Here is a 26,100-nt window from a genome sequence, read left to right as displayed (position 1 = left end):
TTAGCTAGATGGACGACCCTGGCTGCTGCCTTAAGGATAGACTGGAGAGGGGAAAGTCGAGTAAGGGGGAGGCCAATAGAGCATTGCAGCAGTCCAGGCGGGAGTGGATAAGGGCGACAGTGAGGACTTTTGTTGTCTCCATGGTGAGAAAAGGGCGGATTCTAGAGATGTTCTTTAGGTGTAAGCGGCACGAGCGGGCAAGAGATTGTATATGGGATGTGAAGGAGAGATCGGAGTCAAACAAAACACCCAGACAGCGTGCCTGCTGCCAGGGTGTTATTATGGTGCCACCCACGGAGAGGGAAATGTCAGATTTAGAGAGGTTAGTAGATGGCGGGAGCAGAAGAAGTTCAGTTTTGGAGAGGTTGAGTTTCAGATAGAGAGCGGACATGATGTTGGAGACTGCGGACAGACAGTCAGTGGCGTTCTGTAGTACAGCGGGGGTAAGGTCAGGGGATGACGTGTATAGTTGTGTGTCATCAGCATAAAGATGGTACTGAAAGCCAAATCTGCTGATGGTCTGTCTAATTGGGGCCGTGTAGAGGGAGAAGAGAAGGGGGCCAAGGACTGAGCCCTGGGGATTTGAGATGGTGCTTGCTTTAGAGGGGTAGTATGAAACTTGAAAAATTCTTTATTTTCAGCAATACTGCCACTCATGTCCATGGGATGTGACTGGTATTGTATCTCCTCTGAGGGCATGGACTAAGGTGGTGTTATGGATGGCAAAACCAGAGTTTTCTTCTAATCCCATTCAATCCCACGAAGAATATTCTGTTTTTACAATAGACCCCACTTTATGGACAGTACCTGAAACATGGGAATATAAACGTCACCACTCTGTTCCCCAATGATTCATAAATACCCCCGATGTGGTTGGAAAGACAATTCCAGGTATATTTCCGTGCGTTCGCCGTAGTCCCTTGGCACTGAAATGTAAGCTTTTCTGATGAAAAGCAGCCTAGTAACCTTACACTTAATGGCAAATACCCAAATTGTTAAAACATGTGGGTATGATTTACAAGATAACAAGTAATAGTCCTCTAAGACGGGGTTACACTGCTTAGTCTGGAGCGATCAATGATGAAGGCATTTCCTTTCTGGGAGTCTGTTCCACATCATGGTAATTAAAGGTGCAGTCCAAACCTCTCGACTTCAACAGATGTAAGCTTTCCCTTGCATGGATAATTTACACACCTTTCATATATAGAGTTTTCTTCTGTCTGTTCGGGTTACATACATTTATTGTGAACGGATATTCTATACACTTATAGATTCCCATTCATCAAGACTAGTGTTTTGTGCGAAACCAGTTTGATGAATTGGGTCTTAGACTGTTTTTTCTGGTGGATTAACTGGATTTTGAGTCGTTAAAGAAAGTCCAAAAGTAATAAAGACAGATGAACAGCTTTACCTCTCCAATAATACTACTTCTGCTACAAGATATTGTGTTACAATATATAGTAGATGCATTACAGCAGAACACCACATTTAAAGTGGATTTGTCTTGAACGTAAATTCCTCTATTTAAAAGGAGTCTACGTCATGGTTGTATAGGTCCTAGGACAAAAATAAAAATGCTGGGAAATCAAGCTGCTTCACCACATAAAAAGTACATTGAGGGGGTGTTTGTGCCCTCGGAGCGTATTGATACTTTCCCAAAGCCTGATTTCACAGGGCTAACACATGAGAAAACTACATTACCCGAAGCATTTTTCCTGTTTTTTGTAACACATTAGTACCGCTCTTCACATTTTAGATTAACTTACTCCTTGTGACCAATGCACTGTATATATACTTGTTTTTTTTATGTAGTGACTTCATTTAGGAAATTCCTCAATGTGTATGTCATACTTCCCAATACCAGACTGCAGCAGCCTCCCATCGTCCTTTATACAATATGAATGGCTACTTAAAGCATTTGTCTTCTTATTTCAGCGCTAGAGTGGAGCTTTAAAAAGGAAGCCCCTTGTCCCGGTTCTTATACTCACCTTCTGGCGGCTTCACCTTTTACAGGCACCCCTCCAGTACTGTGGCGTCATATTGTGCCCAAAACTTCTGACTGGCTGGAAGTCAGAAGTTACGTCACAAGAGCTCAATGCAAGTCTATGAGAGCCAGAAGACGGCTCTCAGAGAACTATTTAAAAGTGACCTCCATGAAATACTGCAGCTGCCGGCAGGCCACTTCTCGCCGGAGACCAATGGGAGCAACGCAGGAATAGGATGAAGGTGGCGGCAGGTGAGTATGACACAGGGGGCAGGGGAATTACATCTAAAGCGCCACTCCAATGGTGCAATGAAAAAAAATATATAAAAAAAAAATGCTGGAGTGGTGCTTTAAACCAAGAAACGTAAAAAACAAAAAAATTATAGGAAAAAAAACAACATCATGACAGTCAAGGCTCCTAAAGTTATACACAGATACTTTACTTTTGTCCCCTCCTCCTGGGAAAATAGAGCGCAGCCTGGCCTTCTTGTTCTTCTCCTCGGGTGCCATGGGTAGTGGTTTCGAGCAGTGATTTAACGCTGAAGAATCACGGTTATTACTGTTCATTCTAAGAGGGGGGGCTGGAGGTTTTTCTTCAATATCCACACTATCGGACATCTTCAGCAGTCCTCACAGCCTCCTGCAAACAGAAAAGATAAAAGGCATTTACACATTGCAGATATTTCTAGGATGGCGTCTACATGAACTTTATATACACATATATCCTTTATGTACAGAACTTAGCCATTTAATGGTTCCCGCATACTGTAGGATGGGCTCAAAGCCTTACTAACACAGTTCACAAGAGGAGTAGTCTAGTTACCGTGCCCTCTGACACCTTTGGGATCTTTTGGTAGCGTTATCTTGGACAAACCCACAATTATTACACATCGATCTGGTGAACATTACAAGACACAGGCTACAAAGAATAGATGAAAGTCTCTGACAACACTCACATAAGAAGATCCTATCACACACAAGCAAAATGTTTCCATTCTTGCCAGAATTTAAAGGCTATTCCTGTGCCCAGGAGCGCACCGCTCCCCAGCCAGTAGATTTTCTGATTACTGGGGATGGGCAATCCTGCTGGATTGACAGCTCAGACCAGCGTCATCATCATGGCCTGATCTGTGTGCACATTTGCTTCAGTATGAGACATCTTTGCTTCTGCAGCATTGGAAGTGTGTCACCATTGAAGTTGGCCAGTGTCGAGAGCTAACAGCGATCCCGACCAGCGTCAGTGCAGTGCTTACAAGCTGCAGCGGTGGCTGGCTCCCAAGGAAACCGTGAATAGATAGGAAATAAGTTATATCAGGAGAATAGTGCTAAATTTAATAAACAGAAAACTAGTACATTGAAAAAGTAACTTTTTTTTTTTAACAAGCACTTTACAACTATACTTATTTTGGGTAAAGATGACCTTGTCAGCTCTCCACATTTGCTTTTTCTAGTAAATTCTTGGTAACACTTGTATGAAATACTGGAGCACTTTTAAAAGAAAATCATCATTGCGCCATTCTCTGTGATATCTACTAGAAACATATGACTATCATACTCTCCATGCAAAACGCATGTTAGGGTGTCACCGACAGTCCTTTAGATTACCTTTGGCATACATGCCACCTTCTGCTCACAGGTTTCTCTTTATTTTCTCATTTTTAGCTTCCCCATTTTGGAATACATCGTCTCCACATGGTTGGTATGTGTACTAAACCATGTGGATTGAGGGCTGTATACTTGTTCTGAATTGGAGTTGATGCACGTGTGTCGATTTCTTGTATCAATGTAGTTAGTCTCCGTTTGGCAAGATTATTGAAAACCTGATGTATTTACGGTACTATTCAGTAAGATACAATTTTGCACAGTCGGATGTTTAGTCCTCTAGTACAGCATTCTATTTTAATTGTGTCCTTTTAACTTTTTATGAAGATGTTTTTTATAGTGTACTTCCTTAAATTGTAGTTGTGTGGAGGGAAAAATATAGAATTGAGAGTCCTCGGTAGTTGATACCTTTTAATGGCTAACTGAAAAGATGGTAACAAATTGCAAGCTTTCCAGACTTGTGTTGAGGAGCAGGAATTATAGGCTGGCCTTTTTGGTTTACTTGGATATGTTTAAATAAGCCAAAGGGGTGTGTGTCCCTACACTGACATTGTGAGCTCTGATTGGACAGTGCGAGACTGTGCGGGGACACACTATTAACAATAACACCCAGTTGTCAGATTGCTACATTCCCAGGAGGCATAACAGAGGAATTACAGCACACAGTTAAAGAAAAAAAAATACACAATTGTATTATGAAGAATTTAAGTAATTAGTAAAACGAACATTCTCTTAAACAATAGATTCTCTTAAAGGGATATTCCAGCCTAACCAAGTTATCCCCTAAGCACTAGATAGGAGATAACCCTTGAATACAACAATGCGGTCATGAGGAATTTAATTGAGCAACAAGGTACATACACACTGCCAATCCATTAAAATGTATTCCATCAGAGACAGCTGACCACAGCACAAGTCTTTGTTACCTTTGTTGGTGTCACAGACCTCCGTGGAGCATTAGCTTGCCCATTAGTGATGAGCGAGCATGCGATAAGGATAAGGTGCTATCTGAGCATGCTCGAGTGTAATCAGAGTAGCTTGGGCGTGCTCGAATAATATGTTCAAGTCCCCGCAGCTGCATGTCTCGCGGCTGTTACACATGCACGGCTACTGATTCTGTATTTTTTCGCACTGAGAATGCCCCGTTCCTGCATTTTCAATTCATTCTCTCTCTCTCAGAATTGTATGCCCGATAAAGGATCCAGCATGATCCACGATAAAAAGTATCAAACATGGTCAAGATCGAGGCAAGGATACATAGCGACCCATACATGAGACTCCCTCTACAATATTATACAGTGGTGTATTGTGTGAGTTATTAAGTGGTAATATTATATATTGATCATAGCACATTCGTAATGAAATACAATACCCAGTTGGCTTTTTTTTTTGCCTATTGATCTCACGCAAGGTTTGAGGATGTTGTAATTTGCTTTGAAGAACATGATAAAAAGTATCTTCTGAAAAGAGCACAGGCTACAGGATGTGCATTTAAGAAAAGACACAGCGCTCTTGTATTAGTAACGCCGCTTCCATTCATTAACTCGGAAGGTTACTCTATGCCGTTCCAGTTCGTCACAAGTTCTCTATGGAGACTGAAGTCGTGTTACTGTGACCCTAGAAGAATACGAGCCTCATTTGGCTGCAGCCACCAATTACAGAATACAGAACTGTTCTGACTGCTTCATTAGGAATAATGTTGACTCTGAAACTAATGTCGGAAAGGCACAAAATTTAACAACTCAAATTCTGTTTGTCCATTGTGACCTGCATAATGAAATAGCAGTATCCTTATAGAATACTCTCCTGTGCTCTGTTTAAATTCACCATTTTGACCTCGACCAGCTGTAAGCACAGCCTTGGTTTCCTTCTGTAATGCTATTCACCGCAGAGAAACACTCAAATACGACCTTAGAGTTATTTTTCCTTTTTTGTTTTAATTGAATAAAATTGTATATTTTCACACAACGATATTTTGTACAAATCTGTGGTGGGAAGGGGGGAGGGTGGTTTGGTGAGCCACAATTCTAGAAATATCCTCTCCCTCAAGCTTTGAGGTTACATTACTGTGTGCATGTGACAGACGTAAGGATGGGAAAAAGTCTAATGGATGGAATATGACCCATACGATGGAAAAAGATTCCAGAGATGACATCTGCTGTGCTACTGGATAAGAACACTAGCATGGACATGCCTCTGCAACGTGCAAGAGAGACTTTCTTCACGTTTGGTAGAACGGATGTGTCACACACAGTGTAGGAAAGGCTAAGTGCAACACGAACGGATAAGGGGAAGGGAACTAACACTAGGGAAGGGGGGAGTGGAGACCCCTAGGCAGATCTAACATCACCCTGTCTGCCGCAAGCGTCCCTATATAGGTTCTGCACCTATCGCCGAGCAGAATACCTAACCCCTGCATAAGGAAGGACAGGATAAGCACTAGTGCATCCCCACTACCACTGAAGACAGATGGGATACACAAACAAGGGAAACACTTAGCTTGAGCAGACTCAGAGAGAAACATAGAAGTCCTCCAAACACCAAAGAGAAAGATAGCCGACTGCTATAGCTCCAAGCCTCAACAGGGAAATGGTAATGGAAATATCACCGGCAACTCCCAGCAGCCAGCTGGGAGTTATAAACACCCCTGTCAAGGTGTGTCAACTAGAGCCGGGGGAGGTTGCCACTGGGTCCTAAAGTCAGAAGGACTAGGACGGAGCCTGCAAAGCCAACCTCTGAGACCTTCTGCTAGATGCACTGCGACTGTCTGCAGCCTCTGACACACCTGTGACAGGATGACACCTCCCATGAGGTAAAGGATCTCATCTGACTACATGTTGATCAGAATTTAAATCCTAAAATCTCAAGCTCCAATTCATTCCACACATCTGATGACATACCTCACCCTACTCAGGTAAATCAGCGCTTTTCATATGGAGCTATAAAAATAATAAAACTACCTTTTAAGGGGTCCTTTTTCAGCAAATCCAGGTTCCTGGGCGCAACTTATATATAAAACAAAAACAAAAAATTGCATATAATGCAATATAGTTTAAATAATGGAGTCGGTCATGGATTCATGATGATTGTGCTTTGAGCAGCAAGAATTTACTCGGATTCCCTTTAAAGCGAACCTGTCAGCAGGATTTTGCTAAGTAAACTACAGGCATTGTCAAGTTGGCAGTGTTAAACTGATTAACATAAAACATGGGGTGAAGAAATCTATCTTGTGGTTCTTGTGTAATCAGTGTTAGAAGTTTTCAGTTAAAGATATACCCGTAGTCCGGGGTGAGCCTATAGGCAGAGTTTTATCTTTCTGCTCGAAGACAGAGAAACCAAGGAGAGACCTGCCCACAGGCCGCCCCGAAGCACAAACAGTTTGTCTCTCTGATGTGGAACATGCTTGTGCTTCGGGGCAGCCTATGGGCAGGTCTTTCCTTGGTTTCTGAGGCTTAGAGCAGGAAGATAAGACTGCCTACAGTCCTGCCCCAGAGAACGGGTATATCATTAACTCAAAACTTCTAACACTGATTACACAAGAACCACAAGACGGATTTATACACCCTTGATATAATTTTTATCAGATTAACACTTCCAACCTGAAAATGCCAGTAGTTTACTTAGCAAAATCCTGCTGACAGGTTTGCTTTAAATGGCAAATCTAAATGCACAAGACAGCAGCCAAAATTTAACAATTACTCCGATTTCTTATATTGGAAATAAATACTTAATTTTAGTTAAACACTGTCGAGATTATTAATTTTTAATATGCTCAGGAGTAATACAGGCGCCACAGCCGCTGGGGCTCATCTGGCAGCACAGTCAGTTTAACAGCAATCAAATTTTGCAACTAATAAAAGCGACATGTCCTTGTATGAACTGCAATGCCACCTAGAAAAAAAAAGGGGGCACAGGAGAGCACCAAGCTGGAAGGAACAGGGCAAGCCTTCTGGATCTGAAAGTCTTAAAAAGCTTGTAATTATTAAAAGTACAGATACTGCCCACAGCAACCATTCAAGTCACTCTTATTTATTTTCTGTATTACCCATATTAGAAAATTGACAGCTGGAATGGGATTCCTGCTTCAGGACAACTACGCAATGCACTACTTTTATAAAGAAATCTGTTTGCCTACTGCAAATCATTGAGCTTTGTACTTATGAACCAGTTTTCTATTTAAAATTTGCATGCCAAAGAGATTTGTATAGGAAAAAAAAAAAATCACAAAAACTAATATCCCTACCCCAAACATCATGACTGGCCCTCTCCAATGAAATATATTTGTTTCCAGAGACAAAAGAACAGTATAATGAGTTATTAAGCAGGCCAATGGCTGCCGTCAAGCAAGTGCTCATTCTGTAGGCATAGACTGGCATTGTTCTTCACCAGCACATGATCTGTTTACACAGGACAATGTGCTGCTGAGAACATTCATTTTTATGCAAGCTTAAAAATAATTTCACCCAACAAACAGGGATGTTGCTTGTTCTTTATGTGGTTAGCAGCGTGTGTACGCTGGACGAGGTGCTGCCGAAAACGATTTTTAAGCAACCTAAAAGCGTGTTTACATTTAACAGTTATCAGGAATGAGTGTTCCTAGGAGGAACCCCATTTGCCTGATAATTGTGGTTTATATATATGCTGCTATTGACCAGGCAAATCAGTAAAATTCTCATTCGTCAGATGAAGTGATTTTGAATGCTTACATAAAAAAAAACAAAAAAAACACACAACACGTAAAAGTATGTGTGCTGCCGAGAACAATGACAGTCTATGCAGGCAGAACGATCTATCAGGGGTCATTCTTTGCGCATTTGAAGCACGGTCTTCCGGTCTAAACAGGCTGTTGAACAACCAATAATTAAGTAAATGTTTGCTGATCGGCAGATGTTTAATACCGCAGGTCAGCTAGTGCAAGATAAAATACGGTAAATAAAAATCATTTCACCCGAAGAACAAGCACTTGGCTGGTTCATCGGGGATTGACAGCCTTTTATGCTATGCGATTATCTGGAATTTAGTGCTCCCAGGAATGCTCATTCGGACAGTGTAAATGAACACCTACACTTTTCTAACAAAACCATGAAAAAGTGAACGTTTCCATTCTTCATCTCATTTACCCCAAATGTCACCTGCCCTTTTAGCACAGAGATGGATGTCCCCTATGCGGTAGAGACTTGTACCATTACAGACATTTTTCTGTAGTGCATCTAAAATAACAAAATTAACTTCTGATAAATGTCTTTATCAAAAATATCCCACTGTTCTACGTACATGACTTTTTACATATTTCTCAGCTCAAATTTTTAGTTTTCAATTGCATTCTAAGATAAAACTATCGTTAAAGTAAAAAAAAAGAAAGAAAAAAAGGTGATTAAAAAAACTTGTAGTGATATTTACGGTACATATTCTACAGTATTCACTAAAATTTATGCCAGTGGAAAATTAGTGGTTCAGAATCATCTGGGGTCCAAGTCTACTGCAGTGGATGGCACTGAAGCCATCACCATTCAAGATCTCTCACTTGCATAAAGTCTCGCAGATACATGATATATTTTATGAAGCTGCAGTTTTTGTGCTGCTGTATGTGAACGGAGTTCTAAAATAGCCAGTCAACTATATATTATATATAACACGGGTGTTAACATACAACAAAAAGTTTGTTATTGTGCGGTATATGAGAGGAGATGATAATGCCATATATGAGACGACCTTAGGCTTAAGTTCACATTTGCGTATGTGTCCGCAGCATATCGTCTGCATACGCAAACGCATGCCAAAACGCATTCAAACACATGTTTACGCAGTGTTTTTTATGGCATAATCTTACACATGACGCAAAAAAACGCTGCGTGTGAATGGGTTTTTGCTTGCATTTGCATTGTTTTTGCGCATGCGTTCCAGGAGGGCATGTCTCAAAACAATTCCTGGACATGCAGAGTCCGAAATACGCAAGCACATCGAATGCATGGGTACGCAAGTCCTTCCGTACCAATGCGTTTCCATACAGTAATGCGTGTTTTTTTTACGCACTCATCCGCATTGTGCATGATTGCGCAATATTTGATGCATCAAAAATGCAACATGTTGCGTTCGCCGGACACCGCCACACACCGCAAAACGATGCATGCAAAACATGTCCCTGCGTACACCATGTTAAAGATATGTACGCATGAGGATCTATGCGGATCAAACGCTGCGCACAGATATGCAAATCTGAACCCGGCCTTACCACTGTTTAGTGAGGTGCTCATAGACGGTGGTTATCTTATGTAACTCACAGCCACCGCAGGACCCATGGCTGCACGACGCTCAGCAGGATGGTCAGTTCAAATGCGCCAAAACCAAAACACTTGGCCACGTTCACATGTTTAGTATTTGGTGAGTTTTTTACCTCAGTATTTGTAAGCCAAAACCAGGAGTGGGTGATAAATACAGAAGTGGTGACGTGTTTCTATTACACTTTTCCTCTGACTGACCCACTCCTGGTTTTGGCTTACAAATACTGAGGTAAAAAAACTCACCAAATACTCAATGCGTGCACGTAATGTAACAGGAATTCATAGGAGCAGAGTCTTCTAGGACTCCCTCTATATATACATATTTTATGTGGTGTCTGGCAATAGCATAACCACATACTGTACAGAGCATGAGAAAGTGGTGCACCGTGTACGTATACAGTTGTGCTCAAAAGTTTACATACCCCGGCAGAATTTTTGCTTTCTTGGCCTTTTGATCAGGGTTAATTGGATGTTTAGGGCTGTCATTAAGATTTAAAAAGAGAAAACACAGTAGTTTGACAATAATTGGCTTCACCCAACCACTAACCATGAGTGGAGAAAAAGTTTTGGTGTTATCTATATATATATAATTGTCTAAGGGGTACTTCCGTCTTTCTGTCTGCAACTTCCATCACGGAAATCCCGCGTCGCTGATTGGTCTCGCCAGCTGCATGTCATGGCTGCCGTGATCAATCAGCGACGGGCATAGTCCGATTAGTCCCTCCCCCTACTCCCCCGCAGTCAGTGCCCGGCGTCCGCTCCATACTCCCCACAGTCAGTGCACGGCACCCACATACTCCCCTCCACTCACTGCTCACACAGGGTTAATGCCAGCGGTAACGGACCGCACTATGCCGCGGGTAACGTTACCGCTGCTATTAACCCTGTGTGACCAACTTTTTACTATTGATGCTGCCTATGCAGCGTCAATAGTAAAAAGATCTAATCTTAAAAATAATTAAAAAAAACTAAAAACCTGCTATACTCACCCTCCGTAGTCAGATGATGCGCTCGCGCAGGCCGCCATCTTCCGTTACCAGAGATGCTTTGCGAAATTACCCAGAAGACTTAGCGGTCTCGCGAGACCGCTAAGTCATCTGGGTAATTTCACAATGCATCCTGGGAACGGAAGATGGCGGCAGCCGCGCGCATAGGGACAGCTTCGCTGGATCCCAGGGGGTGAGTATATAACTATTTTTTGTTTTAATTATCTTTTTTTAACACGGATATGTGCCCACACTGCTATATACTACGTGGGCAGTGTTATATACTGCGTGGGCTGCGTTATATACAGCGTGGCTGCTATATACTACTTGGCCAGTGTTATATACCACGTGGGCAGTGTTCTATACCGCGTGGGCTGCGTTCTATACCGTGTGGGCTGCTATATACTACTTGGCCAGTGTTATATACCGTGTGGGCTGCGTTATATACCGCGTGGGCTACGTTATATACCGCGTGGGCTTCTATATACTGCGTGGCCAGTGTTCTATACTACGTGGCCAGTGTTATATACCGCGTGGCCAGTGTTATATACCGCGTGGCCAGTGTTATATACCACGTGGGCTGCTATATACTACGTGGGCAGTGTTATATACTACGTGGCCAGTGTTATATACCGCGTGGGCAGTGTTATATACCGCGTGGGCTGCGTTATATACCGCGTGGGCTGCGTTATATACCGCGTGGCCAGAGTTAGATAATATGTGGGCTGGGTTATGTACTGCGTGGCCTGTGCTATATATTACGTGGCCACTGTTATATACTGCATGGCCTGTTATATACTACGTCGCCTGTGTTATATACTGCATGGCTGCTATATACTGCGTGGGCTGTGTTATATACTGTTTGGGCTGTGTTATATACTGCGTGGCCACTGTTATATATTGCGTGGCCTGTATTAACGCATCGGGTATTCTACAATATGTATGCATGTATGTATGTATGTATATAGCAGCCACATAGTATATAGCACAGGCCACGTAGCATTCGTCTGCTATATACTACATGGCTCCTATATACTACGTGGCCAGTGCTATTTACTATGTGGCTGCTATATACATACATACATATTCTAGAATACCTGGTGCGTTAGAATCGGGCCACCATCTAGTCATTCATATTCTCTGAAAAAGGCCAAGAAAGCAAAAATTCTGCCGGGGTATGTAAACTTTTGAGCACAACTGTATATACCCAGCTATAGACTCCTAAGCATACAGGCCAGGTAGAGGCCGGGGCCTGCTGGCTCAGAGCAATTACATGTCCTCACATGGAAATTTAGTGGGCATCATTACAACCCACTATTGTTCCAAAGTACACAGCCTTTCACGAATAAAACAAGTGGCTGCCCACAAGACCCTAGATATGGTTTCCAACCACAAATTCATTTTATCTCATAACATAGTGGAAAATCTGAGGTATAGGCTAGGGTAACACAAGAAAAAACAAACAAAAAAACACGTATATCTTCATCCAGAAAAGCGTCACAAAATTTCTCTCACTTGTCATCCATGTGCGATTTGTTATTTTTTACTCAGAAGCAATCAATCATTTACAGGACCCTTTATAGTTTCCTACGATACAGAATTGCAATGTATCGGTAATAATCAGATGGCCATACTGTGGTATCTGATTTTTTTCTTTCATACCCATCCAATTGCAGAATGAAATGGCAGAATGTTGTGATTTTTTCACAGTAAGATTCTATTAGTGAAAACAATCAGTCATCAGTCCTATTGTATGAGATTGGTCTGAGTGCTATCTGCTAAAAAAAAAATATACATATCGGATAGCCTTTGTCCAATTTATATGGTGGTGTGAGCGAGCTTTAGGCCGGAGTCACACTACCGTAGAATACAGACGAGTGCTATGCGAGAAAACATCACATAGCACTTGGACCAGTGTTAATCTATGGGGCAGCTCCAATCACAGCTTTTTCTCAGGCGTATTCAGTGTGCGAAATTGTGTGTGTGAAATTGCAGCATGCTGCGATTGTACGTGTATATCGTTCGAGACTCACCAATGCAAGCCTATGGGTGCAAGAAAAACTCGGGACACCACACGGAGCATCTGTGTAGCTTGTGACAAATACGCACACATTTTCCTCATTTCAGCCCATTGAGCCATTAAATTCAACGGGGAAAATCAGTGAGAAATGTAAAGCCATACGCATATCATACGGATACAATGGTGCGAGAAAATCGCATCATCGCATTGCAAACGCATTACACACAGATGACCATACGGAGAACAGTTGTGCGACTCTCGGCATGGAGACTCGGACTGATTTTTCATACGTTTAGTGCGACTCCGGCCTTACTCATTTCCTTACAGATCAACTTCAAGCAAGTTTTTTCCTCTCCTAACACCTTTTAGGCTGCCGTCACACTAGCAGTATTTGGTCAGTATTTTACCTCAGTATTTGTAAGCCAAAACCCGGAGTGGGTGATAAATGCAGAAGTGGTGCATATTATTCTATTATACTTTTCCTCTAATTGTTCTACTCCTGGTTTTGGCTTACAAATACAGAGGTAAAATACCGTACTGACCAAATACTGCTAGTGTGACAGCAGCCTTACCCTTCTCCTTAGCCAGTGTACCCACAATGAATTTTTGATGCAGCATTTTCTCTGCATCAAAAACACAGCGTCTTAGGCTACATTCCCACGGTGAGCTTTTGATAATGCAGACTTTCTGCACCAAGTAAATTAGGTTACTGGCATTTTTTTTCCCCATTGTATTTTTTCGAGCTTTTTTACGTGTGTTTTTATTGCTGCGTTTTTAGTCTTTTTTGGTGTGTCTGGTTTTAAACAAAACTGTTTTGTTTTTGATACCTCCTGGTATTTAGCTATGACAAAACTTTGATTTAGTTATGTCGGGATTTGTTTTTGATTTGCTTCCGCTGTGGAAACGCAATAAAAACACTTGTGTATTTTTTACCTGTGGATTTTCAACACCTAAAGTCTATGGGAAAATCTGCACGTGAAGCTGAGCGTACACACAAGAGAAATTTACATATTGCGGATTTGAAACACAACTGACAGATCAGTCTATGCTGAGTGAAAAAAAAAACAAAAAAGTGAGCATAATATTTCTATAAATCCCATACACTTTGCTGGAACGGCAGGATGCTGCGTTCTTGACACAGGGAAAAGACGCATAGTCAAAAACTCACCAAAAGCTCATTGTGGGCATACAGCCTTAGGCTAAGTTCACACTGGACATTTTTCCTGCATTTTTTTTCTACAGCAAAACCTGATCTCTTGACTGGAAAGAAGCTAAAGAAAAAAGACGCATATTTTCCTTGTTTTTTTCGTGGGGTTTTTGATGCTTTTTTTGCGGTGGTTTTGGCATGCTTGATTTGTCTCTTATGCATGCTGATTAAAGTAGTTTAGTATTGAAAAAAGTCCTATTCCAAAGAATTAAGTTTTGGCATAACAAAAACTGCAAAAAAATCATACATGTGTTTTTTCAGTGTTTTTTTTCACACCCATTCAAGTCAATGGGTGAAAGAGCTGATAGAAGTGACATGCTCTATGTCCAAAAAATATTGATGACAAAAAAAAACAATGTGTGCATGAGATTTCTAAAATCTCATATGCTTTGCTGGTACTGAGAAAAGCAGCTGAAAATTAGCAAAAAAAAAAAAAAAAAAAAAAAGCATAAAAAAATAACGCAGCAAACACGCCCAGTGTGAACTTAGCCTTACAGTTCTAGCATGCATACATCATACACACATATATGGATATTTATTATTAAATGTGTGGAGTAAAGTTACAGGTTCATTTCATATATTAGGTGGTTTTCCTTGCACTTTATGGATTGTTCTCCATCAATCCATAATCGGCTTCCTACATCTACACTCAATTTGTGGAGAACTCAAAAACTAACTTCATTGATTTCCAGAGCCGTTGGGTATTAATAATTGCATTATTAACCACGTTTGGGCAGCAGCGCTGTTACTTTGCCATGTTGGGGTCAGATGCCACCAAGAACAACATGTCAGGAGTGTGATGTTCTCCCTGTGATCGCCTGGGTTTCCTCCCGCAATACATGACATACGGTACGGATATGGGAATTTAGATTGTGAGCCCCAATAGGGACAGTGGTGATGAGAATAAATGGCGCTATAGAAGTAAGCTAAATAAAATAAATGCGGATGCCATTTCCCAAGCGAAGCGACCTGCTCTCAGAGCTACCCCATAGGGTAGATATACTCACGAGACTGTCATGTCCGCATGCATCATGATTCTTCCTCTACAATACAGTGACAGCCTGTACAGCCACAGAACACACCTCACTGGCCAAACCAGCCCGGCAAGCCTCGGCGTTGTCAGCAGTCAGAAGTGAAAGTTACTGTCTGCGTCATTTCACTAATGAGTCCTCAACTAAAGATTAAAGCCGGTGTGCACCAAGCCTACAAGAAACACATATAGACTACCCAGTACAAACGATACGGCATGCATAGAGTATGGAGCCGCAGCGGGGTCATAGGATGAGCCTGACGTTGTATCCCGGACATTTGGTGCAGGGAATGACAAACACGTAAAAAAGGACTTAAAAATGCAATGAAAAAAATGCAAGTGACCCAATTTATCTAATAATAAATTAGCTGTAATCACAAAAAAAAACAACTATATATATATATATATACACACACATATATGCACACACACATATATATATATACATACATATACACACACGCACATACGTACATACATACATATACATGCAGTGCATCCTAACCTTAGGCTAAATTCACACTAGGCGTTTTTGCAGCATTTGTTTAAGCAAATTGTCAGCTCCGTTTTACAGTACCAGCAAAGTCTGTGAGATTTCAGAAATCTAAGGCACACATTTTGGTTTTCTTGGTCATCAGGATTTTGTGCTTTGCACGTTTTTTGCACAATGGAGCATGTCACTTCTTTCAGCGTTTTTCACCCACTGAAATGAATGGGTGGTGAAAAAATACAGGTATCATATTTTGTTGTGTCTGCGCCAAAATCTGATTCTATAGAATAGGATTTTTTTTTCAACACTAAAATTTATCAGCATGCACAAGAGACAAATCTAGCATGCCGAAACTGCAGCAAAAAAAAGGCATATAAAACTATGGAAAATATGCTTTTTTTTCTGTAGCTCCTTTCCTGCCAAAATATATTGTTTTTGCTGCAGAAAAAAACAAAGCTTAAAAACGCGTAGTGTGAACTTACCCTTAGGATATCCATGTTCAGAGCAGCCCTATAGACCTGTCATTACTAAATAAACTCTACCCCACATTGGAGTATTACTCAGATAGTGGGGATGGCGGTAACCTGTATGATGTTCTGCTTTGTCTTTATAGGCAAGTGTCCCTTTAACAAGGCAGGATAGCCACATTATACGGCATTTCCATTCTTAATGTTTCCTGTATAATCCAATAGACACAAGCATGCTGGGACAGAATTGCTTATCTTCATGTAGACATTACTGAGACAGGAAATCATTTAATCTGCAGCGCCTGCAATTCAGAGGTTACAAGTTCATTAATAAATTGGCGTACATTTGGATTCACACTTCACCATGTTTGTCTTGACACATAACTTGCAGGTAAGAACCCCATTCAGTTTTACAGAATGCAATAGAAATCGATCAGGGACAGATCAGTCCAGAACCATTGTTTTGTCATATCCCATTATGCTATTATACAAGGTATATGAAAATATTGGGCCCCCTCTATACTACCACTCTTGAATGTCAGTTTTGGGGTCGGTAGAAGTGGTCAGGCAATTGCAGCTATCAGTCCATTAAAGTGAAGGGGTGATACAGAATTACCGTAGCTCAGTAAGCCCTCTGGAACCCTGCAGGTATGTCGAGTCCCCATCGGTCAGAATCTAGTAAATCATAGCCTTCGTTATACTTCTCCAATATAATCTGTACCACAATGGCAAAGTCCAAACTGGGTCAAATGATAAATTTCAATCATTTAAAATAAGTAAAATTGTAAAATGTTTGCAAAAAAAATAATCAACTCTGTAATATACAGGCCTGTCATAATAGATTTAAAAAAAAATACAAATTTCAAAAAACTGACCGTCACATCCAAACATAGACTAAGTAGGCATAAGTGTGAACAGGTGCTGAACCTAGAGTCACCAACTAGCCTTATTTATTTGACTGTCATAATAGATTTGTCATACAGTCCTGCTGAAAAGTTGTATTCATAGCTCCCTGGCATTCTGAACATAGCTAGTTTCATTGGCTTTAGATTTACCGATAGGGGAATTATCAATCAACTCAGTGTCTTTTACATCACTACTCCATAAGGCTGCATGGTATGCATAATACAGATTCTTGAATACCTGGGGGATGCCTGCATGATACAACATATGACAGTTTCAGATTGTACATAGTATGGATCCATAGGCTTCTAAAGGCAATTTACTATGGATTTGTGCGATCCGAGGCACTAGTTATGTGCTGGAGCCCCTACAGAAACTAGTAAGATACTGTATAAAAATAGGGCGAGCTCCATTACTCATTTACGATTTCTCTGTGTGTGATCTTGCATAATAGTCTATGGCAGTTTATGGGGGACTATTCACCGCGCACACCCAGAGAACTGATGGACATTGCTGAAGTGATGCAAGTCGTCCAGTAGTGACACACGATGACGGACTGACACCACCCGCATCTACAGGTCCCATTTCTGAGATCGAGCCATTTAATTAAAAAAGACACCGAATCAAATCGACAATTAAGTGACAAAAATAAACTGTAAAACAAAAATCCAACGCCATCTCCTTTCCATTGTATCTGAATGACTTGCACCTAGTCTGACGCTTAGGACCTCTTTTTCTTACTCCATGAAACTGTCGAGTGGTGACAAGCCCCACAGCCATCCATGTCGTATGTGAGAAATGTGATGTGACACGGCCGAGAGCACAAATGTAAAAAAAAAACAACAACTGAATAATGCAATACAGCAGCATTCTTCTTTATAACTGCTATAGTTGTGTGACCGTATAATAACCCTGTTGGTGTATTAGTGATGACCTAAATACTGCAGGTCCAAAAGCAGATGTCATCTGCGTTCTTATAATCAGAATATGCAAAAACGGCAACTTTTCAAGGTCAAGTTGCACATCGATTATAATCATTATTCAAATGTTTTACATGTAGGCAATAGTGATGAGCAAACATGCTGGGGAATAAGTTGTTATTCGAGCATGCTCATGTGCTAACCAAGTGTCTTCGGCGTGCTCAAATAATATGTTGGAGTCTCTGCGGCTTCATGTCTCGTGGCTGTTTGGCAATCCCAGCATGTGTAGCGGCTGTCGAACAGATGCGAGACATGCAGCCGCCGGGACTTGAACATATTATTCGAGCACGCCAAAGTCATTCGGTTAGCACCCGAGCATGCTCAGATAACACCTCATCCCAGCACATTCGCTCATCACTATTAAGCAACTATCTGGGAGTTGTTGTTTTTTGTAAATGGTGTATCCTGTACAGATATGGTAACCAAAGTGTGGATCCATCACCAGTCAAGCTGATGCAGATCGATTCAAAGGATCTGGTTCATGAGCCATGTCAATTTGTGACTTCTAGACAGAGGCCCCGAGAACCGCTTCTTAATACTCGACATCTGAGGCTCTTCTTCTTATTAGCCGGCTACACCATATGTGCATCAAGCCGCATCAATGGCGTAGCAGCAGGCCAACTGATTAGAAGAGAAGAGAAGACGCAGAAGCATTCCGGTTAAAGACTGTCCTCAGAGATCCTGTCCAGTGACCACAAATTTCTGCCATGGCCGATCAACCTGCACATACTCTAGCCACCAGATTCCAATTTATCAAAAACTACATATATAAATAAACTGATATGTTAGATCTAATAAAGCTGGAGTACCTACTTTGATAATCTAAGTAAGAATGGATGCAAAATCCATGAAATTCCTTAGAGCCACTCCTTTTTCCTGCTGCTAAGACCTCACACTGCTCAGCACAATCTGCAGCTGCCAGGCTGGATGGGCAATGGCTAAGCATACTTGGGACTCATGAGCCATCTTTCTATGGCTGAACTCATGCTCATCTTAACAAGAACATTATGCAGTCATTCGGACATGAATTTTCAAAGTAAGTACACCAGGTCTAAGGCATCTTTTAAAGAATGTATGAAGTTTGCCCCTGAAATCAGTAAATATCTCATCACTTCATTTACTGCTTCTAGTACTGCCCACTACAACTGAATGGCTAGTCATGACCCTAACTTGCCGAGAAGAAAAAAAAAAAGGCATCCTAATTTCGTATTCAGTTTGCATATAAGCAGGCGGCTATAATTGTCTCTTTAAGTCAATTTGTCAAACAATTTTGATCAAATTGAATTTTATGTTCTAGCACTCCCTGTGGAAGGAACTTAATAGCCATGAGCAATTCATGGGCAAAACCACATAAAAAGGCTATAAGACTGGATGACGAATATCATCACGAGATGTACGAAGCCCTCAGACCCATTTTTATTGTGGAGCATGCTGTGGATGTCCTCCAGATTCAGAGATAAAATCAACAACCAAGAATGTGCAACAGAGGCTATCGGATAAAATACAGTATGCAACCAACGGCACACAACTGCATCGGAACTGGTTTTCTGCCTGTATTCAGGGAAAGTGTCTACTACAGAACCATGCAGAGCAATATTTCAAGCCATAATAACAGAGACCAAAAAAATATAAAAAGGAGTTGGTTTTCGGCAAAAATAAATGTTGTCATTACAAATAGTCAAAGGGGGGGGTCCCGGTCCGGTTCTGGTCCGATGGGCGTCGCGGTCCGGTCCAGCGTCTCCTATCTTCATCAGATGATGTCTTCTTCTTCTCTTCACGCTGCGGCTCCGGTGCAGGCGTACTTTATCTGCCCTGTTGAAGGCAGAGCAAAGTACTGCAGTGCACAGGCGCCGGGAAAGGTCAGAGGCCCAGCACTTTGCTCTGCCCTCAACAGGGCAGAGACTGACGCCTGCTCCGGAGCCGCAGCATGAAGAGAAGAAGAGGACGTCATCTGATGAAGATAGGAGGCACCGAACAGCGACACCCATCGGACCAGAGCCGGACCGGGACCGCCCCTGGGTGAGTATAATCTAACCTGTTTTTCTCATCTTTCAGGATACATCGGGGGCTTATCTACAGCATTCCAGAATGCTGTAGATAAGCCCCTGATGCCGGAGGGCTTAGCTCACCTTCCATTTTGGGAGTGACAGGTTCCCTTTAACATTCAGAAAAGCCTCATCTGTAAAAGGGAATCTGTCACCACGCTTTTGCACACCAAAAGCAGCATGTTAAAGGGACAGAGGCCCTGATTCCAGCAATGTGTCACTTACTGAGCTGCTTGCAGCAGTTTTGATGAAATCACTGTTTTCTCTGCTATGGATCTAGCAGTTCTCTAAATGTTGAGCTCTGTATAACCCCACACACCACTGACTAGCAGTTTTCTGTGTATACTGGCCAAAGGTAAAAAGCTAGCAATCAGTGGTAGGGGGCAGAGTTAGGTTGGAGTCACACTAGTGTATTGCATCGGATGCGATATGCTAATGACCCTCGGCTCCTGCTCTGCTGCGAGTGGGAGCCAAGTGTCATGTGTCTGTGCTCCGAGCCTCTCGCATAGAGCGGATCGGAGCACAGCTGCGGAGGAGGCGGAGAAATTAATTTCTCCATCTCCTCCATTGCCGGGGTCGGCGTATAACGCACATCACTCGGATGATATCCGCGTGATGTGTGTTGTCTCACTCGCACCCATGGGGTTATATGGGTGTGAGTGAGCCGAGACTCGGCCAAGTGTCGGTGACAATCGCAGCATGCTACAATTTCACTCGCACACTGAAAACGCAGAGGAAAAAATGGTGATGTGAGCTGCCCCATAGAGGAATACTGGTCCGAGTGCTATGCGATTTTGTATTGCATAGCACTCATCTGTATTATACGGTAGTGTGACCCCGGCCTCACAAAGAGCTCATGACTACTGAGGACTATATGGCAGCAAGTTTACTAGTCTTCTAATGATGAAAGATCTGATTTATCAGCAGGATTTCTTTGCAAAACAGAAATGCCGGGCACTTATTAATATTTGCTGATATGTGTTATTTGCCTATTTTGTGGTTCAAAAAAGTACTGCCACTCTGTTTTACTCTTACCCTGTGTTGTCTGAATAGTATTAAGCCCATGGAAAAAGAAGAGTGCCCTGGTCCCTGCGGTTTCGGGCTAGAGCACCTGCTGACCCCCGTGTCTCCACCGCACCCTTAAAAGAAGATGTGTAACTAGCTTTCACAATACAAATGGCATACTTTATTATATAGATCTCTTAGTCATGATGTACTTACGGTGCTTTAAAAATCCATCTCACAATGGATGTACAGTCAGATTTGAAAGTGTAAACTTTTTCTCCACCCACCCAGCCTGACTGCCAGCTCCGCAGTGTCCCCCACCCTGCTGCCATCTCATACTGCTTAGTAAAAGCTGCAGTTCTCTCAATGTGAAAATCCATGTCAGAATGGCTGCCTTTATGAACGGAAGCACAACCTCTGATATAGCAGTCTATATTGTGAAATCTGGTGCCATATAGGCTGCCTAAAAGGAAACGCAGCTCTGCGCTATAAGTCTGGGTTACATGTTATTGTGTTATTATGTACAATCTATTTGCTTGCCTCTTGTTAATATTCACATTTGAACACAATTCTGTTTTTAGGCACAAATTTATGTGCAAATTGATTGAGAAAATTATCTTTAAGAGGGGTCAGAGCTCATTTTCTTCTGCTGTGAAGCTTCAATTATTCTTCCTCCCAAAAAGTCCAAGCAGTCTGTTAATTTACCACCCTCGTATGCAAATAAAGTGTCCGATTTATATCAATGTTCTGACTGCAATTTTTATTCGTTTTACAGTCCTGTGTTTTGTTTAGTACGAGACAAAAACAATAACAAAACACCAAAAAACAAACTGATGGAGGTGAACAGATGAGGCACGGCTGGCATCTGTATTCTGTCTGTGGTTCTCGCAGACCCGTTAACATGAGTAGGCACATTTGTGCTTTAATTAGGACCAAAGACCTGTATCAGACAAGCGTATCTGATACTTCCACGATATGGCTGAGGAATGAAACCGCATCTGATCAGTTTTTACATCTGTATTTTCATTCATTGCTTTTTTTCCCCCCACTGAGCAAAAACTGAAGCATTTTTACATTTATTGCTGTTTAGTTTCTATTTGGCAAATATGGATACAAACAAATGGATGCATCCGTATTTTAGGCGTTCCTCATAAGACTTTCATGGGAGCATTTAATCTGTAAAAATCAATCAACATCGCACATACGGTTTTAGGAAAATGGACATGAAAAAAAATTTTGTCCATTGAATAGCTGTACTTGTTTACGTCAGGGATCAATCTGTGTAAAACAAAAAATATGGACGGATCACAAATGGCTCAAGTGGAGGAGGTTGAAGCCTGAGGCTATGTGCACACGTTGCGGATTTTTCACATTTTTTTCAGCGGTTTTCCGCTGCAAAAACGCTTACATTAAGCATCCTATCATTTTTAATGCATTCTGCAATTTTTGTGCACATGTTGCGTTTTTTTTCCACGATAAAAACGCATCGCGGAAAAAAACGCAGCATGTTCATTAATTTTGTGTCTTTTTTTTTTGCTTTTGCAGGTCAACTGTGTGCAAAAGCAGATGGAACACAGATGAAACTCGGATGTGTGAATGGGGCCTGTGGTGTGCCTTCATTGCTCTGAATACCCAAACGAGCCGTTCAGCTACTAGGAGTGTGGACCTATTAGCCGAAATGTACTGCCCTTTTCTGTAATAATATAATAGTAGTAAGTACATGGAATACACCTGTCCGATTACTGGCAGGACCTAACGGTACAATGTATTCGTATGAGTACAGGAGCCAGCCTCACATCAAGGGCAGAAGATGAAGGTGTGCTTTTTAGCTCATGGAGAACTGCATACACTGGCACATTGTAACGTGCCTGCATCAGGATGAATTTCCCACCTGTGAAACAAGATAAGGTCCTACACATCCATGTGTATGTGATTCATTTTTTTTTTTAATGGATAGCGCAAGAACAAATTATAACAAGTAATGAGCGAACGTTCTGGGATAAAGTGTTATACGAGCATGCTCAGGTGCTAACAGTGTCTTTGGTGTGCTCGAAAAATACGTCTGAGTTACCCGCGCCCACATGTCTCGCAGCTATTCGCCAGCAGTAACACATGCAGGGATTGTCTCTTTGGCGGCTGCTGAACAGCAGCGAGACATGCAGCCGCGGGGACTCGAACATATTATTCGAGCACGCCAAAATCACTCGGTTAGCACCCGAGGATGCTCAGATAAACACCTTATCCCAGCACGTCCGCTCATCACTAATTATAATCTATGGATAAATGCACAGTTTTTGGGGGGTTATTTGCAAACTGATGGTTCACACAAAAATAGAAACACAGAGTCCTGATCTTGATGGGTTGATGTGATCGGCCAAGCACACGGATGCCAACCACATTGTAACAGTGTGCTGTCCGTAAAAAAAATAAACAAAACAGGCATGTCAATTTGGCCTAGAAAAGTTACATTTAGTAAAAGTACATACACTGCTCAAAAAAAAATAAAGGGAACACTTTAAACAACAGAATATAACTCCAATTAAATCAAACTTCTGTGAAATCAAACTGTCCACTAGGGAAGCAACACTGTTTGACAATCAGTTTCACATACTGTTGTGCAAATGGAAGAGACGGAAATTATTGGCAATTATCAAGACACACTCAATAAAAGGAGTGGTTCTGCAGGTGGGGACCACAGACCACATCTCAGTACCAATGCTTTCTGGCTGATGTTTTGGTCACTTTTGAATGTTGGTTGTGCTTTCACACTCGTGGCAGCATGAGACGGACTCTACAACCCACACAAGTGGCTCAGGTAGTGCAGCTCATCCAGGATGGCACATCAATGCAAGCTGTGGCAAGAAGGTTTGCTGTGTCTGTCAGCGTAGTGTCCTGAGGCTGGAGGCGCTACCAGGAGACAGATCAGTACACCAGGAGACATGGAGGGGGCCATAGGAGGGCAACAACCCAGCAGCAGGACCGCTACCTCAACCTTTGTGCAAGGAGGAACAGGAGGAGCACTGCCAGAGCCCTGCAAAATGACTCCAGCAGGCCACAAATGTTAGAAACTGACTCCCTGAGGATGGTCTGAGTGCCCGACGTCCACAGATGGGAGTTGTGCTTACAGCCCAACACCATGCAGGACGCTTGGCATTTGCCACATAACACCAGGATTGGCAAATTCGCCACTGGTGCTCTGTGCTCTTCACAGATGAAAGCAGGTTCACACTGAGCACATGTGACAGACGTGACAAGAGTCTGGAGATGCCGTGGAGAGCGATCTGCTGCCTGCAACATCCTTCAGCATGACCGGTTTGGCAATGGGTCAGTAATGGTGTGGGGTGGCATTTCTTTAGAGGAATGCACAGCCCTCCATGTGCTCGCCAGAGGTAGCCTGACTGCCATTAGATACCGAGATGAGAACCTCAGACCCCTTGTGAGACCATATGCTGATGCAGTTGGCCCTGGGCTCCTCCTACTGCAGGACAAAGCCACACCTCATGAGGCTGGAGTGTGTCAGCAGTTCCTGCAAAATGAAGGCATTGAAGCGATGGACTGGCCCGTTCCCCAGAACAGAATCCGATTGAACACATCTGGGACATTATGTATCACACCATCCACCAAAGTCACATTGCACCACAGACTGTCCAGGTCTGGGAGTAGATCCCTCAGGAGACCATCCGCTGCCTCATCAGGAGAATGCCCAGGCATTGTAGGGAGGTCATACAGGCATGTGGAGGCCACACACACTACTGAGCATCATTTCCTTGGCTTGAGGCATTTTCACTGAAGTTGGATCAGCCTGTAACTTCATTTTCTACTTTGATTTTGAGCATAATTCCAACTCCAGACCTCCGTGGGATATTAGTTGTGATTTATGGTGATCATTTTTAGGTTTTATTGCTCTCAACACATTCCACAATGTAATGAATAAAGATTTACAACTGGAATATTTCATTCAGTGATATCTAGGATGTGGGATTTTAGTGTTCCCTTTATTTTTTTGAGCAGTGTACATTGTCTATAATTTGAGAGACATAATGAGACACTGTAGAAGCAAAGTTCAGACAGCTGTAATGGGGGGGCTGCATATAAGGGTATGTGCGCACAGGTCAAGGATGGGACAAATTTACTGGATGGTTATAAACACTTATGGGCTAAGCTGGTGATATCATGGACGGCAGGGCGCCTTTTGTATGCAATGACTAGCCTGTAACATCGACCCACTTTTTCTTCAGTGTCATTCTGCAGAGAATAAACCAAACTAATCACAAGCCAACACGCAGTCATAAATATATACGGTATCTTCTCTTCTGGGTCCTGATGGAGGAGGTCTGCATGACTACCCACATTAAGCCATGACTAAACGTAGTAGGCAGGAGTCCGAAAGCGTGATGGGGGCTCAGGGGTTGCAGTGGGTGCCTTTTTATATTACACGTCTGTGTCTTATCAGCCGCGGCTGGAGAGGAGCTCTAGACATGACAAAGGGAACCCGTCAGCAGGATTGTGCACAGTAACCTACAGACAGTGTCAGGTCGGCGCCGTTATACAGATTGGAATGATACCTTGGTTGGTGAAATCTGTCTTGTGGTTGTTGTTTATCTTTATTTTCAGTTTTCAGGTAATGATATGTTCATGCTCCGGGGTAGCCTGTCGGGGGTCTTCATGTGGTGATCTCTTTGGGTATTCATCAGTATGGCTTCTGACAGGTCACTGATCCCTCACTGACCTGCTCCCCTAGTTTACATAATGTATTCTATATACATATTGAAAAAAAAAAAAAACCCTTCTGAAGGCAGGCGCCAGCGGTGGCACCTGCGCTGCAGCATGATAGCATGAGTAATCTATTTATATAATTGCCTTGTAATGTTTTCATTTCCTGTTCTGTCCAGATGTCACCATATCCCAGAATTCCAAAAGGAGGAAGTTCACCAACCACCAAATTGGGACACCCAAGTGATGGGTGTCTCAACATGGCAACTGCCACTGGTACCAGCCTCTTGTGCGGTACCACCAGCGTTACACCGTCGCACAACACACACACTGTACGCACCACTCACACTTTCGCGCAGCCTCTTCCGCGGTACCACCAGCGGAACA

General features: G+C 42.4%; 1 protein-coding gene across 6 annotated transcripts in view; it reads right to left on the bottom strand.

Moving 5' to 3' along the window:
• The window catches only part of PAK3 (p21 (RAC1) activated kinase 3), a 208,012-nt gene that overhangs the window by 81,631 nt on the left and 100,281 nt on the right, over positions 1–26,100 (bottom strand). For all 6 annotated transcript variants that reach the window (XM_077285159.1, XM_077285161.1, XM_077285158.1 and 3 more), the window contains one exon: positions 2,428–2,624. In XM_077285159.1, coding sequence (XP_077141274.1) covers positions 2,428–2,602 — 175 coding nt within the window. In that variant the 5' untranslated portion in view covers positions 2,603–2,624. The remainder of the gene's footprint in view (positions 1–2,427; positions 2,625–26,100) is intronic.

Source organism: Ranitomeya variabilis, chromosome 2, assembly GCF_051348905.1.
Source record: "Ranitomeya variabilis isolate aRanVar5 chromosome 2, aRanVar5.hap1, whole genome shotgun sequence".
Classification (NCBI taxonomy): domain Eukaryota; kingdom Metazoa; phylum Chordata; class Amphibia; order Anura; family Dendrobatidae; genus Ranitomeya; species Ranitomeya variabilis.
Note: the sequence above shows the minus strand (reverse complement) of the source record. Positions and strands in the feature narration are given on the sequence as shown.